General features: G+C 38.0%; 1 protein-coding gene across 16 annotated transcripts in view; it reads right to left on the bottom strand.

The window, feature by feature from the left end:
• The window catches only part of PTPRK (protein tyrosine phosphatase receptor type K), a 415,801-nt gene that overhangs the window by 22,340 nt on the left and 375,070 nt on the right, over window positions 1-18,391 (bottom strand). For 2 of the 16 annotated variants that reach the window (XM_052784280.1, XM_052784276.1), the window contains exons 14-20: window positions 15,073-15,211; window positions 13,921-13,962; window positions 11,767-11,796; window positions 8,096-8,256; window positions 5,912-5,947; window positions 2,887-2,898; window positions 1,540-1,724 (exon numbers count right to left, since the gene is read on the bottom strand). In XM_052784280.1, coding sequence (XP_052640240.1) covers window positions 1,540-1,724; window positions 2,887-2,898; window positions 5,912-5,947; window positions 8,096-8,256; window positions 11,767-11,796; window positions 13,921-13,962; window positions 15,073-15,211 — 605 coding nt within the window. Of the gene's footprint in view, window positions 1-670; window positions 727-1,539; window positions 1,725-2,886; window positions 2,899-5,911; window positions 5,948-8,095; window positions 8,257-11,766; window positions 11,797-13,920; window positions 13,963-15,072; window positions 15,212-18,391 lie in introns of those variants that run through there. The other 14 variants (XM_052784282.1, XM_052784293.1, XM_052784281.1 and 11 more) reach the window with 11 other exon arrangements.

The raw sequence follows: 18,391 nt of genomic DNA on the forward strand, positions 1-18,391 counted from the left end.
AATCCTGGAATCGCTGGAAGGCTAAACTTGCTCAGACATCCTTGCTAAGGAGGAACAACAGTAAGCTGAGAAAGCACAGGGAGACTGATCACCCTTCTTACAAGACACCGTAATATATAGCCTGTTTACTACAGCATTACATTGCTTTCCTCATATTGCTTAGTAAAACAGCTTTTCTTCCTACAGAGCCATCAGGAAGCCTCCTCTGCCAATGTTCATTGTTCTTGTTTTTCCTCATATCCCTCCCGCTAGCCACTAGCAAAATTATTCTACATTTCTGAACTCTTCTTAAGAGTTTGATCTCTCAGCAGTGATAGAAGCAGCTTTTATTCCTCCTCGGCTTTTTCTTCATTGCCTGTAGATACTTTACAGCTGCTGCAGGTCTATGCTATTCTTTCCTTCCAGATGTTCTCTTATCCTGATCTGGGTAAATTACCTCCAGAAAGTACACAGTAGCCACGGAAACAAAACTTTAATGCACACTCAGAAGCCCAAGCCAGGGCAAAGATGTTGTGTATGGTAATAGAAGAAGTAACAAGTAGGAAAACACCTCATGCGGCATCAGGGACCACCCTCCCCCCCAGCAGTGGTTGACACTTGGGCTTAGCCCTGAAGTTAGGCAGAGCATAACGAAGCGTATTTAAGTAAAAGAGAGGAAAAGAGAATAATATTCTTTTAAAAACCACACATTTATTTATTCCAGTTCTTATGTTACAGTAGAGACAGCTGCAGAAAGGAGAGAAGGTTGAAAACTGAGTCAGAAGAGATTACTTACTCAGAGGGAACTCATTTTAAACCTAGCTGTATTGCAAGCGACCTTGGCAGTACCATTCTCATCTTTACTGTGTATCCTGCCTGATATTCTAATCCCAAAGAATCACAACAGATTCAGAGACCAGAAGCAAAATGTATCTGTACTCATCTTCTATCTCCAGTGCTGGGATTTTTTTTGCTTCCATTTTAACATTAAAGTTGTAACTACACATGCTCAGGCAGGTCTAATTAGAACTTCAAGATGTTACTACCCTTGGCACGTCTTTACTGCTTCTCAGCTGGAGTTTAGTCCCAGTGTTGCTCTACTGAGATGCTATCTTAAATCACGAGAGTGCTTCCAGTCAGTGCTTCTTGCAAAACCAGCCAGGTCAAACTTTTACTTTAACCTAATTCAGGAGATCTGCACTGAATATGGCTCAGAAAGCTCACATAACTAATTACAGCATTTCAACTAAAAAGCAGCAACAAAAGGGTGGCAACTTCTTACAATGTGTCGCAAAGATTCAGCAGGGCGTGTTGTCTTCTACCCTAAAGGAACACACACAGTTTTTTTTCCAGGCACTTGTAAAGGCTCAAACCACTGGACTCCATTCACTATTTCACTTTTGGGTTACATATATAGGAATCTCGTGCCTGCTTATCTTTATCTGTTTTTCACTTAAACCCATGACATTTAGTCGCACCCTTTTGCAATGCAATGCAAACAAAAGGTTGCCCCTTTCAAAGGGATTTTTCCTAGCAAAAACCCACCACTGAAGATCTCACCTCATACTCCTCTTTAAATCCATAGCTGTCAGAGGTCTTCATTAAGTTAATATGCTGCAGGAGATCCGCCACCCTGATGGCAGGGTGCAGCTGCCCAGTCTGGTACGGGGATTCTGTGCCTTCACAGAGGTAACGAGGGACATCCAGAAGCCTGCTTGACTCTGCTGTCGCACTGTGATTTTCATCTGTATTCACAAGAAATCAATGCATTAGGTACCTGTGGGGCAATAACACCTGCTGCTTTACATATCAGCATCTATTTTCAACCTCTTCCTTCAAAAACGTGTCTAATTTCTGAGAACGCAAAGCACTTACGCTCCAGCACATAAATACTCCAAAGTACATAAAGGAATTTAACTGCAAACACATACAAAAGTTTGCAATCCTTCATCCTGCAATAAAGATGTCTGAAGGGCATTTTTTTGAAGCTACAAAACTTTATGACATTAATGTACTTGGAAACTCCAGCCTCTATCACCCAAAGTAACTTTTTTAATAGCTAATATGTATCAACAGCAATACTACACCTTAAACAATAAATTAGAATAACTCTGTAGTGGTATCAGCACATCATTTGTCTAAAGCCAACAAACACTAAATTGAGATCCCAGTAAAAAAGAGGAGCAATTATGCTACCGCTTCAGAACATCACCTCCATTTGGGAAGATGAATCAGCACTTCAGAGTGGTCATTTTAACTCAGGTATTTTAGTAGAGAAATGAAACTGTTGAGTGTGCTGATTCCAGCCACAGTTTTTGCTCTGTATAAACAAAGAGGTCTTCTCTAATGCCCTATGCTGCACCAATCCTCTTATCAAAACCACGTCAAAGCTGCACGAAGTGATCACACTTTGTCGATCCCTTCTGTGAAATAGGTTTGGTTTTTTTTTTTAAATTAGCAATCACTAGTTCAAATGAATTTACAGAGGAAGAAAAATTCTAATTGAAACCTTTTTGGAAGGTAGTTACCAAAATGAGAAGTGGGTAGCCAACCCCCCCCTACACTTCTCTGAAATCAGTTTACCATTTTCCTTGCAAAGGATCCAGATTAGGAAGTAAAACACTCCAGGAAAAACATGAACACCCCAAGGGTTGGATTTTCTGCAATTCCACCAAAATGCAAACCCCGTTAATGCCTTCTGAAATGAGATCTCCTAGTAAGAAACCCAATTCTTTGAACTGTCACAGAAGTTGCTAATTTCAGTACCTTTATGCCTCACTAAACTGCCTAATAATGCGAGTGACATGCAGCAGTCACTTTTTATTGTAGTGTTACCCATATTAAATCATACACATTTCAAACCACCTCAGGATTTGCAGTTCTCCCCATTCCTCGCAGTGTACTTACCAGTAATAGGCACTTTAACCCATTGAAGCAGCAAAAAACAATGAGTGAACAGAACATAAGAAATTTATTTCAGGACTATATTAGAAAATGACTAAAAGAAAATGACATTAAAAGTTGTTAAAGCTTCACAATAGGCAACAATGAAAGCCATTTTAAAAATATAAGGGCCACATTATTATGCCATCAATGTAATGATAGGGACTTGAGAAAAGCAAAATTGTCATACTAACTTAGTGATAATGTACACAGAATGGAGAGTAGCATTAATAACCTATACATGAAGAAAAAGAAACCTAGTGCAGCTACAGAGTAATAAGAGCTTCATATAAAATAACACGTTCTATAATTTAGAGCCCATAAAATTTTGCTCATCTCTAAATAAAACAGAGAAAAACTGTTTTGTGATGCTGGGCCAAGCAAGGGTTACATGGAGTTCCAGTAGGCCAAATGATCTAGTTCCAAAGGAACAAGCTTATGGGTATCCAACCCCTTCTACATGGTGTGCCCAAAATCCTGTCTACTTCTCTCCACTATTTCAGTCCATACAATGAAAAATATTACCTCTTCCAACTCACATTGCTTCGCTTATACCAGGAGACTATCATGTCCCAAACGCTATTACAGTAGACGGAAACGCAGACAGGAACTATTAAACTGTTCTTCAATTAAGCCCTTGTCCTCGCTGTTCACAGCTGCCTTTGTCTGTGTCTGCCACAATGGAGTGGCAACACATTGACCTTTAGAATATGCTTATAGCCTAAATGAGCTATTAGGAATAGCTTGACAACTATCACCAAATAGTATCTATGTAGCTTGTAAGTGCCTGAAATAAAGCTAAAAGATACAAGAAGATCTTAGAAGAATTTCAGGAAAAGACTCGTTTTCTGTAAGTCCATTGATCTAATTTTGGGAAGTATTCAGAATTACTGAGTCTACCCCTTTGCTCTTTCAGGCAATGGTGTTATTTCACCACCCCTCATAAAATTCTTAAACCACTTGGTTAGGTTTCCTTGGGCCCAAAGTGGAAGGCTCCAGCATCTAACTGCTCTGATGGTTATAAACTTTCTCAGAGACTACTGTAGTGAAAAGATCGGCATTTGCAACATTATCAGAAGGAAATAGGCAGAATATGGCTTGATAAATCTCCCCCATGGTGAGTATACCCAGCTTGACAAAGACCAAAGACTACTCACAAATAGCCATTTGCTGTCAGTCTCAGAGGACACTTCACATGAAGATCTGCAAAGGCTCCTCCTGGGTATACTTCATATCAATATTTTCACCCACAAATTGCATAATGGGATAGAAAATACCCTGACAGTATGGGCAGAGGGCACTGGGTGGTAAGGCACCACAAGCACTTCACAAGTACAGGATCAGGTTTCAAACTTATCTTGATTATTTGGGAGACAATGCAAAAATCAACAAGGCGAATTAAACAGTGAATGCAACATAACTGTGTGTAGGAAGGGGAAGTCAAATGTGTAACTACAAGATGGAGTGACGGGCTGGGTAATGATAGCTGGGATTTCAGCAGGTAACTCAATACAAGTTAGCAACATGAACGCAATAAAAATGACAAAATACAGTTCAGGTAGCAGGAACACTACAAGCAGGGCATGGGGGTACCTATTCCACTCAGCTCAGCATTGAGACTTCTTCTAAGAACTGTACCAGATTTGGGGTACCACAATTAAAAAATTCGACCTATGAGTTGGAAAGTGTTCAGAGGAAAAGAATGATAATGAGTTTAGAAAACATCAGCTACATGATGATGGGTGAAAGAACTGGGTTTAACTCAACTGAAGAGAGAAAACTGAGGACACATGAGCCTTTTAATGGGTAAAAGACTGTTTTAAAAGGACAGGAGTGTGTCACTTCTCCATATTTTCTATGAGTCTCTCAAAAGGAAATGGCTCAATCCACAGCAATGAAGATTTAGTCTAGTTAGGAAAAACTGGGGATGAGCAGCAATAGTACTCAGTAGTAACACCCAGTTAGTAATAACTAATGCTCAGAAAATTGAGCTTTGGGTCCCAAATAATACTAATATGGATCTGAATTTTATTTTTATTTAGGAGGAGCAAGGCACTGGAACATGCCACTGCAAGAGCAGAATTCTCTTCACTACAAATTTTTAAAACACAGTAGACAATCAATTGCCAGAAAGAGTCTATATTATACATATAATGTCCCATCTCAAAACAGAGGAGGGATTAAATTGCCTCCAGGTCCCTTTAAGCTTTACTTCTAGGAAATTAATGTTCAACTTCAGTTTATATTCATATCCACTTCCTGATATTTTTCTTCTATCCTAAAATAACCTCAGCAACTGACTGAAACTCAGTATTGCACATTGTGTTTATCAAACCAAGAACTCGGGTACAAATTATACTTTTATCTTTGTATTTTTAAAAAAACCTCTAAAACATGCATTCAGTGTTAGATGCGACATAGAAATAAGCAGCCTGGCCACTCCCAACATCTGTTCTTCTTTTTAAAGTAAGTACAAAGTTGAAAAACTTTTTAATATATGTATACAGGAATTTTTGTACAGAACTTACAAAGCTGTTGTTTCCTCTTGGATATTACAGAGGTTTTTCCCTTTTCTATTTTTCATATCATTCTTGTTACTTAGAAAATCGAGCTTTGGGTGCCAAGTAATACTAATATGGATCCGAATTTTATTTTGTGTATCTCTTAATAGAGTTCTAGTTTCCCATGCCAGTTCATTGGAAGTCAGTTTGAATGCTCTGGGGAGAAAAGTTTTACTATTTTCCATTTACCTATTTCCTCATTTATTTTTCAGTTAGCACTGACTAGGAATAACTTTTTAATGAGAACATAAAATAATTTTTATTCTAAAAGCAGTGTCAGTTTAATTCTGAATTGGTAAACTGAGTGTAGAGTTATTTTCTGACAACAGCATAGCTATCTTTTACATAAAACAAGCTGTTTCAACATTCAACCATGCAAGGAGACGAAACTCATGCAGGAATGGATAATGAAGGACTAGGGTCCTCACCTAACACAGCTGTCGGCACAAGTGGATCATTGGGCACTGTAGGAAAACAAAGCTCATGAAGAAATACATTACCCTCAATTTGTGTATTTTTACGAATAAAAACAATGTACTTCAGAGTATAACCAAGTGATAACTAAACCCCATTAATTTTGTTACAGCAGAAAACCAGAATGAATACAGAGTTTCAGAAAGCATCCTGAATAAAAGAGGAATGAAAGGCAGTGATTTTGGACTTTGGAAATGTAATGACAAAGGCAAAGAGATTCTTACTGAAACGAAATAAAGAAGACATTACATGCAATTTAGTTTTTGAAAGGGCTCCTCCTTCACTATTGTTCTTTTGTTTCACAATAAAGGTTCACTTTCACAGAACCAACTCCTTTCCTTTTAAACCCATCCTCTCATGTACTACTTGAATAGCTCATTTCAAAATAAAATGGTATTTCTTTAAAGTCTTCCAGGTAATTTTAAAAAATTATATACATATTTACAGTTAATAGCTTTTTTTGTGTGCAATGCCAAATATGTTGCTCTTAATGAGTACAGGAAAATCACAGATACACAGATGCAGATGTTTGAACAAAATTCATAGAATTTTATCCTTTGTTATCACAACTAGAACTGTGCAGAGACAAATGCGCTGTTTCAGACAGAAATGGCGGAATCCAGAATTTGGTTTTGTTCCAATCTGGAACAAAAATTTAAAATACCAACAGATCTGTGACAAAACTGAGCTCAAGTTCTCAAGCAATCTGCCTAAAAGTTTGTTGCATAGGAGGAAACCCTGGAAGCTTGGAAGATTCTTTGCCTCAGCACAGACGATCGTCAGGAGAACTGAATCCTCCAACACCCCAAAAAATCACATACCTAGGACACTGGAAAACAGTGATGCTAAACTACTTTGCCAACCAGCCAGGACAGCTGTGGTGGCTGGGGCTCATTGGCTCTTGGTGTCACATTAGTCCATCTGGAAGGCTGCCCAAGTGCCTGGCAGCCCTGGCTCACTAATAGCCATGTAGGTTCCTGATGGATACTTTGTCTGGGATCCACCATAACTTAGTCCAAATCAAACTCTCTTTGCAAACCTGCCTCCACAAATTTCAATGCCAATAAGACATCAAACTTGGGAGAATTTTCAAACAGTTCCAGCCAAAACTGTGTAGAAAAACTCACAGGCTGATACGAAACTCCCATTTATAATTGGTTATGAGACACTTAAAATGTTAGCACTCTGCAGTTTGGTAAGCTTCAATAAACTGAGCAATAAACCCTCCTCCAAAATCCATTTCCCTTACAACAATCAGGAAAGAACTTAAGAGCCTTAAGGGATGTATTTTGCTCAAGCATAGTAAGCACTATGGGAGGCAAGAGAAGGGAGATGGAGTGCCATTCCCAAAAGATGGCAATTCAGAAGCAGCTCAGGCTGCTCAGATCTGTTTAAAGCCAAGCCACAAGCCCATGTGACTGTAAGGTGAGGTTCCTGCCAGCTCTACGGCAGAATTATGTCCCTTAGGTAATTTACACACTAGTTTTGAGGTATTGAGTCTGCCAGTGGAGTATCTTGCTTTTGTGCAAGGCATAGTGCAGACGCTGGGAGGCAGGTGTGCTGGACAGTGGTAGCTATAACCTAGACACTTAACTGTCAGAAACCCAAACTGCCAAACTTTGTCAAAACCAGACAGTTGGCAAGTATACAAAAAAGGAATATGAATATAGAGCAAATTTGCAGATACATTAACAAGCTTGTTCCTAAACTTCACAAACAGCATGGAAAATTGTCAGTTTCCTTCTGTTATAATGTCCTTACTGCCAAAAGAAAGAAATTAATTTGGACCTCATATTATTATTCATTACAGACATGGAGTTACGCAGTAATATTTAACATGTTGGTATTAAATATCCTCATGGGGGGAAACTCAATTTCAGATTTTAATTGAGATATTCTAGAAGCGTAATATTTTCCCTGGAACAAGTATCAATGCATACTGAAAGTACATGTAAATATTGAAATAATTGGCCACATACCAATAAGGATAACATACAAACATTCCTACTCAACCTTTGGGTTTACCAGTGTCCCTAGAAAACCTGGAGCTTACAACAATTTTCATTAAAAAAGTAGAATTTTTTTCTGTGTTTCTATATTCACCTACACTCCAGAGTATCTATCGCTGTTGTACTTACATCTGGGGCTGAAGTTATGAGAGTCCATAAACGTGATTGAAAGGGGATCCTCTGCATGCAGGGTGCTTTGGTCAGCGTAACTCCTATCCATCGCATTCACCATGTGTGTCATCTCCTGGCGGGTGGTCCCCATGGCATCCTTGCGCTTCTTGGCAAGTTTGCTGCCCAGCCAAAAAAAAAAACCCAAACCACCTTAATATTTGATGAACACTGATGTCTACAGTAATCATTATCTATAATCCTGAGTGACTGAAAAGTTTGGCTGATTTTCCTGTGTACAACTTTTCCAGCATGAAATTGATAAAACTATGCACGCTGCTATGAAAGAACCACGATCATGTGTTTTCTGTACACACACAAATGCTGTAATTCAAGTGCTAACTTCTGTACCCTGGTAATATTTTTTTTTTCCTGCGCAGCAATTATACTAATATAAACAAATTAGAGAATATAATTACATTTTAACTGAAATGATAAATAAGAAGCATCTGTGCATGCAGTTTTATCAACCATCTCCATTTAAATCTGTGTTTTGATTTTATAAATGGATAATTCATTCCCCTTGCTTGCCTTGTTACGAAGAAATCATTTAACCTTCTAAATTACTTTGTTAGTCAAAAAAACCTATGAAATAACAAAAGAAACATAATTATTCGATATGGATTCATATTACCTTTTATGCTAAAAGTTTTTCTTCCCATTCAGTACACAAGATACAACATGATACCACACTTTGTTCCTGATATTGAACTTTGGTTCTTTAAAAAACAAACCAACCCCCCCTCACCACTCTACCCTTTCATGCAGTTTGGGAACAACTTAAATTTTGACATTAACAGTCTTGCACTCTAAATGTATCTGCAGTTAAACTGCAACCTAATCTGTACAACTAAAGCCCTCAAATTAACAGCCAATGCCCTTAAAGTGCACACTTCAGAAATATATCTCAATTCTTTCTTTTTGATGAAGAACTGGAAGTGATTTTCACTGTCGCCAAAAGTCAGATGGAAGCAGATAATATATTTTAATTATCACTTAAAGCCTACTACTCTTTAAGCATATATCTACAGTAGTAGGAATTATGCAGAGCAGCATGAAGTGCACCTTGGTTCTGCAGGAACCTGTGACATATAGCACACTGTTCTGAAATCTCCTTGTTTTCATCTGAAGCTGTGACTGCAGTATAACACATAGCCAACCTGCTTATTTGGATAAATCTGACATCACGTGGGAGAGATACAATCATCGCCAAAAATACTGGGTTCTTGAAAATACGTGTTTAAAACACAGCTTAGCTTCACAAACTTTTTCTGCATAAAATATCATCAAATATACTGTTAACTGTTTAGACTGTATTTATCTTACATTTCTCTGACTAAAAGGACTGCTTGCTCTTCCTCTATTCTCTGATAACTTTTAATATTCTGTGCCACACTCTAACAGTAGACAAAGAGAATATTAGTGTAAATTATCCACCCATTTACTTGTTAAGTCCTGGGCACATCCACCAGAAAGGACCCATGCCACCCTCTGGGGCAGGACACACTTCATGTTTTTGCATATTTAAGAAAATGTTAAGAGGACTGTTTCTTATGTTAATAGTCTTTGCTCACAGTGAGGGGCCACAAAGTAGGATACAGATGGGCAAAGCACTCCTGAGAATAACAAAGATTCTTCCACCTATCAGACTCATCTCCTTATTTTGTCCCCACCCTCTTTTCTTTCCCCCATTTACAGATAGACTAGTTGGAAAATGACTACTCAATAACCCCCTCACTACAAAAATCCCAAAGGTGATCTCTCAACCTCTCATTTTTCCATCAAACCCTTGTGGTATACATGGGGGTTCTGTGTGTATCAGTTGTTCAGTGAAAACTAAAGAACCAGTGACAGTTGGATGTCCCCCCTAAAATGCTTTATTTTATACATTTACTCCACACATTCCTATTTACTTAAGAAAAATTGGTTTCAATGATACTCTGGTTGAACAAATGAAGACCATCAGAACTTCAGAAGTGAAACTGCTTGAGCTTTATAACTGGGTTCCCGATACTATCAAAGCTTTCACAAAACTGGCATTTCTAGTTCAGACTGGTTTTTTAAGTTTCAAAGCCTTTCAGATAGTCTCTATACACTGAAGATTGCCTTTTTCTAATGCCACCTCAGAAATGGAACAAAAAGACTATTACATCTCATCTTGACTATATTAAGCCCTTCTTCGAAGCACCACTTTGTAACAAAACTTGCTAACTACGCTAAATAAATCAACAGCTATTAAGGCTTTCAAGTTATTAGCTTATTAGAGTAGCTACTTTCTAATTCGTATGCTCTGCTTCAACTCCTAAAAAGGCCTATTGTGTTGTAGAGCTGCAACCCAAAGCTGCTGGGAAATGGGAGGACAGCTTTATTGTTCAACAGCTCCTGGCTCCCTCGGGGTTTGACGTGTTTTTCCTTTCCTTTTTTCCTTCCTTCACTTGGCTAAAGGCACATGCAATCTATGCTTCACGATAGTTAAGCAAATCACGGTTAAAGTACTCGAGGCTGACAGAAAGTGTAAATGATTCTCATTATCTGCTAAAGGATCCAGTTGGGTGAACCTGTGCAGGTGGGTGTTTCAGTGGGAGCTGGAGGGGAAAAGTGCTCCATCATAGGATGAAACCGTGCAGTGAATTAGCTCAAGCGGAAGCAATTGTTATTTAACAAGGAAATTATAATTTGTCACAATAAACGGGAGAATGGCAGTTAGCTAAGCCAGCTTAGCTTTCTTTTTTATTTTTGTTTGTTTAAAGAAGTCAACTAATCTGCTTAAAAATGTGGAAGAGCATCATTATCAGACACCACGGGTTCATCAAAGCACTTCAGTGCATTCTCAGATCCCCTCTGAAGTCAAGGGCTTTACGCATTTATTTAAAATTAAGAATGTGTGTAACTGTTTTGCTCAATCACAGCCAAAACTGCTGCAGCCCTCACAAAAACTAATTTGGTCTACAGGTATAAAAAAAGTCAGCTTTGCTTCAATGAGGCAAAACATTAGGCAAACCCTATGTCCTACAGTAAGATCCACATTTTAAAATGTGTATGCAAAGCACCTCACAAGCAATAGATGCAGACCACTTCACAAAAAATATTTCTGCCAAAAAAAAAAAAAAAAAGGTTGGTACAGCAGAGGTAGATGTGTTGCTCTGCCATTGGTAGGGCAGAGACCTTATTATAAAGGTCTGGCATCTGCCTAAAATCTGCGTAGGAAAAGTGGCGCACAGGATCCCTCCTGCTAACTGATACGCTAAGAAAGAACAATTTGTGATTTACAAGCACAGTTCTCTAGCTAGGAAATGGGAAAAGAGATTTTTTTTCCTTAGTGTGATGTGTTGCTGTGAATCATAATGCAAATTAAATTATGATTACAATAAACTAAAATGATAGTTATGGAAAAAACTGTAGCAAGAAGCAAAAGTCTCAATATACAGTTAGAAATACAATATCCCTTTAAAAAAAACCACAGGGTAAGAGTAACAGGAACAGTGATACAAGCAATTTTTCAAGCCTGAGAATAAAGAAAAGTAACTACCAATAAAACTTTAGGAAAATTATAGACACTGGTTTTCTTTTTTAAAAAGGGATACTGCATCTTTAAAACATGTAAAATAGTAAGTCACCCGTATTCTACTTACAGATAGTAGGAGTAAGAATAGTAGCTCCTCCTGGCAAGCAAATCACAGACAGTGGAAAAAGAGAAGCAATGGTGAATGAAAAGCGTGACTCTGTCACATTCAATAAAGCAGAGAAATGTGCGCTTAAAAAAAAAATTGAAAAATTCATGTTTCTTTGGTTAGCATTTCAAGTTGCTCATGCACAAACTAGCCTTACTTTGCCATGCAATTAAAAAAAAATACACTAGCATATAAAAATGATTTGTTTTTTAGAAAGATCACTTGAGAAAATTACATGCTGAGATTTCATTTATTGCCAAAAAATTTGAAAATTAAATGGATTGTGTATTTTCAACATGCAATTCAGCATAATATAATGATCACCACCTAGATGTCATGACGAATGAACAGCTGTGTACAAATCTTGTGCAGTAAATATGCTCTTTACTTTTCAGTTACAAAAACTAAAGATTGCATTAATAAATACATTTAATCAGAAAACAAATTTCATGTCATTCATTTTAACATCTTTATCGGTACACAGGTGTATACGTATATGTTTGTATGCATACTATATGTAGCTATATGAGTACACACATTTTAAAGAATGCACGTTTACAACAGATATGTGTGTACTGACATATATACCACACATTTCCTGAATGCAAACATATGTTTTCTATTTTAAAATCTTATAATTGGAAATGCTGATGTAGTCATGCTAAGCATTAAAAATATGGAAGGTAAACAAATGGAAGGAAATGAAGGACATTTGGAAATAGTCCAACAATGACTTAGAAAATAAAAATGGCATTGCTTGTTAAAGATGCAGTATCCCTTTTCTTAGTTGGTTTGATTACTCCAGTAAAACTCTGTGACAGCTGTTAAGAGCTTCATTCGGGAAAACTTCAAACCAATTTGTACAAAATGATCAGGCAAAGCCTAAAACATCTCAAGCTCATGAACAAAACTGCTTAATACTCCATTTTTCAATAAAATGTAATGCTGCATTTAATCAGATTGAGATAGCGATGGCTGTGCATACGACTTAATAAACCAATGAAAATGCAGAAACCATTGTTTTATTGACTTTTCCGTGTAATAAGCTGTGGTCAATTCAGGTACCAAAAGGGATACTACATAATGGATCACTGAATATGTACACTACAGAAGATGATTCAAACGGATCAGTTTTCAGTCCCACCACAACTAAGTGAAGTGTGTTTATGTACGTGTGAATGTGTCAGGGTTTTTACAGCTGTTCCTGGCTTCATTATGTGGATTACCCTGATTCACTAGATGGGCTGAATTAACTCAGGTATACAAAGGCTTTCTATGCTTTTTGTAAGAGACCTTAACTAAAGCTGGTATTAAAAAAAACCTGCCCACTTTCCCTAAGCGGGGTCGGGGACGGAATGGCACACCTATAACATACGCGATAGAAAACCAATTAAACTATCATGATGAAAAATTGTCAAACATTAAAGATTCATTAGCAGGTTAATTTCTCACCTATTTTGAATACAAAATGCTACAGGAGTTTAGAAATGTTATGTGCTTTAGAATGATGATCAAGTATCATTCCTAAGAGGATACTGACTTCACAGGTTCAGAAAAGGGAAGGGGAAAAAAGGGGAAATTTAAAAATATAATTTCTCGGACATGATTAGCTTATCAAACAATTTAACAGGGAAAGTACGAGTCTAAAAGGACTCTGAATGCAAGAGGTAAAAAGGATAGGAAAAATGAACACATTGAATTTAAAGCTTATTTTTTTTGTTACCTGCAAAACTAGTCAATCCCATCTGGAAGTGACTGACAATATATAGTGGTAGACAGTCTCTCTCTCACACACACACATGCACACACACAGAGTCTTCTATTATACATAAGGGGACCACTGCAACATGCACTGAGAAGATGATACTCCCCAGCACATACCTTGCAATAAAGCTATAAAATAGAGATTTCTTCCTGAAAGCTTAAAAACAACTATTTTTTTGTTTTTCAAAAGTTGTGTAAATAAAACTGGTTGACTGTTTTTGCATATGATGAGTTGGACCTTTTGCATATGTGTTAATTCTCAACCACAGAGGTAAACAACAGAGAAAAGTAAAAGCACTTTTGGGAAAAATCACATATGTAGCTAACTAACACAGAACACTATAAGCATACCTAATGTTTCTAATGCAGACGTTTCTTCTCCAAGTTATATATCTCCGGGGATAATTGTAAAGAGGCAATAAATTAAAAAAATCTAATGCAAACCAGAAATTATAACATATAGAATGATCTTAGGTACATTTTTAATTTTTTTTCTTAATCTTTAAAAATAATAGCAACTTGCATTTCAGAGGAGCATTCGCAACATTTACAAATATACTTTTCATTAAGACTTCTGCAAAAGGCAAGGGAATGCAATGCACACACCACTGGAAGATAAAGGTCTTGTTCTACCTGAGAAAAATCAGCTTGTGTCCTGCGAAGGGGACCCGCCAGGGAGGGGGTGCACAGAAAGAGAGGAATTGGTTTCTATGCTATAACTACGGGTTTATAGAGCCATATTATGAACTTTTATGCCAGGTTAAAAGAGTTGCAACTACTGGGAAGTCGAGACTTTTAAAAACTGACCGAGGAATAGGGTAGCACAATTTACAATAGGTAGGAGCATTTGGATGCAGAGTTAGCATTGTACTATGCCAGAAGATGGCGATATTGCTTACTGTCTAAGAAAGCACTGAAAAAATAAAAATTCATTCAAATTAATACACTTTTAAACAATTTCATGCACTAAGGACTTGGTAGTTAATTTTACAGTGATGTGGTACGACTTTCAAGAAAAAACTCCAGGTTTACAAGAGCATAAATAGAGGTATAAAATTACATTATTTTGCAAGCTGGATAACATACAGATAAAAATAACTCATTAGAGCTGCATATAGAAAATCAAATTCATTAGGTCATTACAACATGAAAAGTACAGTAAGTTATTCTTTTGTTCTTTGCTTTTAAAAAAAAAGGCTCCATTAATTTCAATTCCACCCATTTTAATATTCTGTACATTCTTCCAACTGCAACTTAAAACTACTTGTAAATAAGTATGAGAAAATGTATAGCTATTGGATCCCAAATATAAAGAAATTCTCTCTTTAAATCCGTCATAAGAATCACAGCAAAACCAACAGGAAACACGAAGAACTCATCCAAAAACTGAGGAGAGCTACTGGTCCTGAACTTTTTTTTTTAAAAGACCTGTAAAAAATACCCATTTCATTATTGTTCGATATGGAGAAAAAAAAGAGGGATCAGCACAGATCATTTTCTTACCTTTTTTTGACGATCAATATGACAACAAGGAGAAGTAGGATGAATACCAGAATTCCAGCACTTATTCCTGCTATTTTCACCACTCGATCTGTTTGTTTAGCTGGATCCGGAATCACCTCAGGTTCTTCTGTTGCTGCTGCTAAATGAATCAAAAAAGAAGTTGCTTAAATGTGTAAAGCACTAGAGACAAGGAAATCATAATTGGTGATAATTTCCAAATATGTGCGTGTTTTAATACAGTAGCCAGAATATAGATACATGCATCATGTGTTTATACATCTACACATATGTACATAGACACGCTACAAATTTCAATCTATATGCCATACATTTGCAACACCAAGTATATGACTATGTACGTGTGTATACAGGTGCAAATATATAAATACATATACACATAACTTCCTGTATACAGAAGCATATATGCATCTGGATTTCCAAACAAGTTACTGTATTACAAAGCAGAAGACAAAGCAGAGACAATCTATCAACTAAATCACCATTACTTCATTTAACGTTATTTTTTCAGATATTAAATACGGAATATTTAACATTGGCTAGTGAGATTACGTTAACTCACAAACAGTAAATTACACTCTCTTTTCCAAGCTGCAACTGGCACCCTAAACTCTAGTCCTTCTCTCCTTCACCCAGTTTCAGTCCACCTTTGTATATTAATTCACCTTACAGCATCTGCCCGGCATTCTGCTGAGAATTTTGATTCTCCAAATAAGGTCATTCACAAAGCCAAGCCTAAAGTCAGCCGTAGTTTTATTTCTGTTTATAGACCCTGAAAAAAATAAAATAATAATAAAAAAATCGCTATTCTACACAGAGGCAAAACCACTCCGTAACACAGCTGAGTGGGCTGAGGCCACAGGTTACAGCCGAGAGGAAAACAGAATATATATGAAAGAGCACAGCCATTCAGTCTGCACCTCTTTGCATCACAGCCTGGCGTACAAAGCATCAGGATCATGGGGTTTTCCAGCCTGGCAAAAATATCAAAAAATATAAATAGGTTTCAGCCACGGGTAAAATTCCATGAGGTGTTTACTTGTAAAATAGGAAACGGCTCTTCAGTTCTCTAGTTCTTACTTTCTAAGGCTGTGGCTTAGGACTTTGCCTTTTGCTTGCTCACGAGGCAGGGGTGGGTACATACACCCGCTCTCTCTCTCTGACCCTTCTTCTCTCACTCTCCACCCGGCATGCAGCAGGTGCCAGTTAACCTCTCCCCCCTCACAGCAGCTGCACGTGGAGTAGTTACAAGCTGTTGGTATCATCGTGCCTATGTCATTACACAGAAAATATCCGTTACTCTGAAACTAAGATGCTTCTCAACAGACCACCAAAACAAGCAGAACGAAAACCGAGGTGAAGCCACACCAGAGAAGGACTACCGCTCCCCTGAAAATCTGCTCCACAGGCCTTTCAGAAAGCCAGCGTAGTCAGTACCAGGGATAATTGGTATCTAATACTTTAACTATGTTACTCAGACTGTTTCTATTCAGGTTCCACGTGCAGGAACCCATATATCTTTTGTGGGAAGGATCATGCTGTTGTTTAAAATCACTCTTTATTACTTGTTTCTGTAACCTCCACCTCAGCAGTATCTGAACCACTTACTAACAACTTGCCCTCAGAACAACCTTCTGAGTTGGGAACGTGCTCCCTTCCAGACACCCATGCGAAAGCTAGGCAGACAGTGAGAGATCTGGCAGTGCTTTAATCATAGAACTTAATCATCATCATAAGACTTCATCATCATAATTATCTCTCTCCCCAACAGCTTGAACTCTATCTGCTGAGAAATACTAAATGCTTCCTCCTTTGTGTAAATACATGCCTGCATACACACTTGCATACATAACCTGCGTGGACTCAATCCTATATATTTTGTTTGTATTATACGTGTCGTTGAGGTGTCCAGGGGTAAGAGTCAGGATCAGGTAAATGGTGCGTGCATGTGTAGCTGCATACACACAACACATACTCACACACAAGCTAGAATTAATGCCAGATACGCATACGATGCTGTCTAACAGGAAACAAGGGGGATGACTTTTGAGGTAGAACTGGAAGAAGAAGATGTTCGAGATTCTGAATGCTTTAAATGAATCAGCTCCCAGTCTACTATTAGCTGGGCTGGATGTGACAAATACGAATGAACATTTGATAAGCAGTAAAGCCAAAAGGCCAATCAGTAGAGTCAAAAGACCAATCAAAGTTAAAATATAAATGGCTTTATATGCCAACGGGAAAAAAACCTCATGTTTGCTGTATGGGGTACTGAGAAACAGCAAGGATGTGGGAAGGGTAGAGAGGGGAGCATGCAGGAGTAGGATAGTCGCTGTGTCTGGAATTGCCATGAGTACAATGTGAGCGCAGCTGGGTAGCTCTGACCTAGCAAAGGTAAGAACTGATCAAGCTGCAAAATAACTAAGGCTTGAGCAAGAGATTTAGTTGTGTGGATGGAGATTCAAGACCAGGTCTTTGAGAGATTTCAAAATACGAATCACAAGGATTGGATCTGACCTGAAGATGCACTTCAAAAGTTGAAGTCTCAAAAATACATCCAAAAGCACAAGCTTTGAGCCTTGATCAGGATGGGGGTATTTTCACAGGAGTATTAGTGAGAGATGAGAGAGTAGAGGGGAAAGAATGAAAGACCTGTCTCACACTTTCCTGGAGAAAGATAGTACCCTTACTGCTTGATAGAGCAAGCTGCAATATAGGTGCTTCTCAGAGTCATGTTTAAAATCATTGCTTGGCCACTCACAATGTTATTTCATTCAGAAAAGTTAGCTTAGAGAAACAACTATGCACTTACCACCCGCCGACCGACACCCAGTTAGTTCCTGAGCGGTGATCCCCCCGCCCCCACTCCCCCCAGTTCCTATACTGGATGGGACGTCACATGGTATGGAATACCCCGTTGGCCACTTTGGGACAACTGCCCTGGCTGTGTCCTATGCCAACTTCTTGTGCCCCTCCAGCTTTCTTGCTGGCTGGGCTTGAGAAGCTGAAAAATCCTTGACTTTAGACTAAACACTACTTAGCAACAAGTGAAAACATCAGTGTTACCAACATTCTTCGCATACTGAACTCAAACATAGCACCGTACCAGCTACTAGGAAGACAATTAACTCTATCCCAGTTGAAACCAGGACAGGGAGTTTACTTATTCGCCTGACATAGGCACTGGTGTTTTATTATATATTCTGTAAGAAACGATTGAGTTTGGATCACCAGTAACTGTTCAAAATGAAGCTCTCTGTCCAGTTTTTAGAACAACAGTGGAAAGCCAGGAAGGTATCAA

This window comes from Harpia harpyja, chromosome 4 (genome assembly GCF_026419915.1).
Source record: "Harpia harpyja isolate bHarHar1 chromosome 4, bHarHar1 primary haplotype, whole genome shotgun sequence".
Lineage (NCBI taxonomy): Eukaryota > Metazoa > Chordata > Aves > Accipitriformes > Accipitridae > Harpia > Harpia harpyja.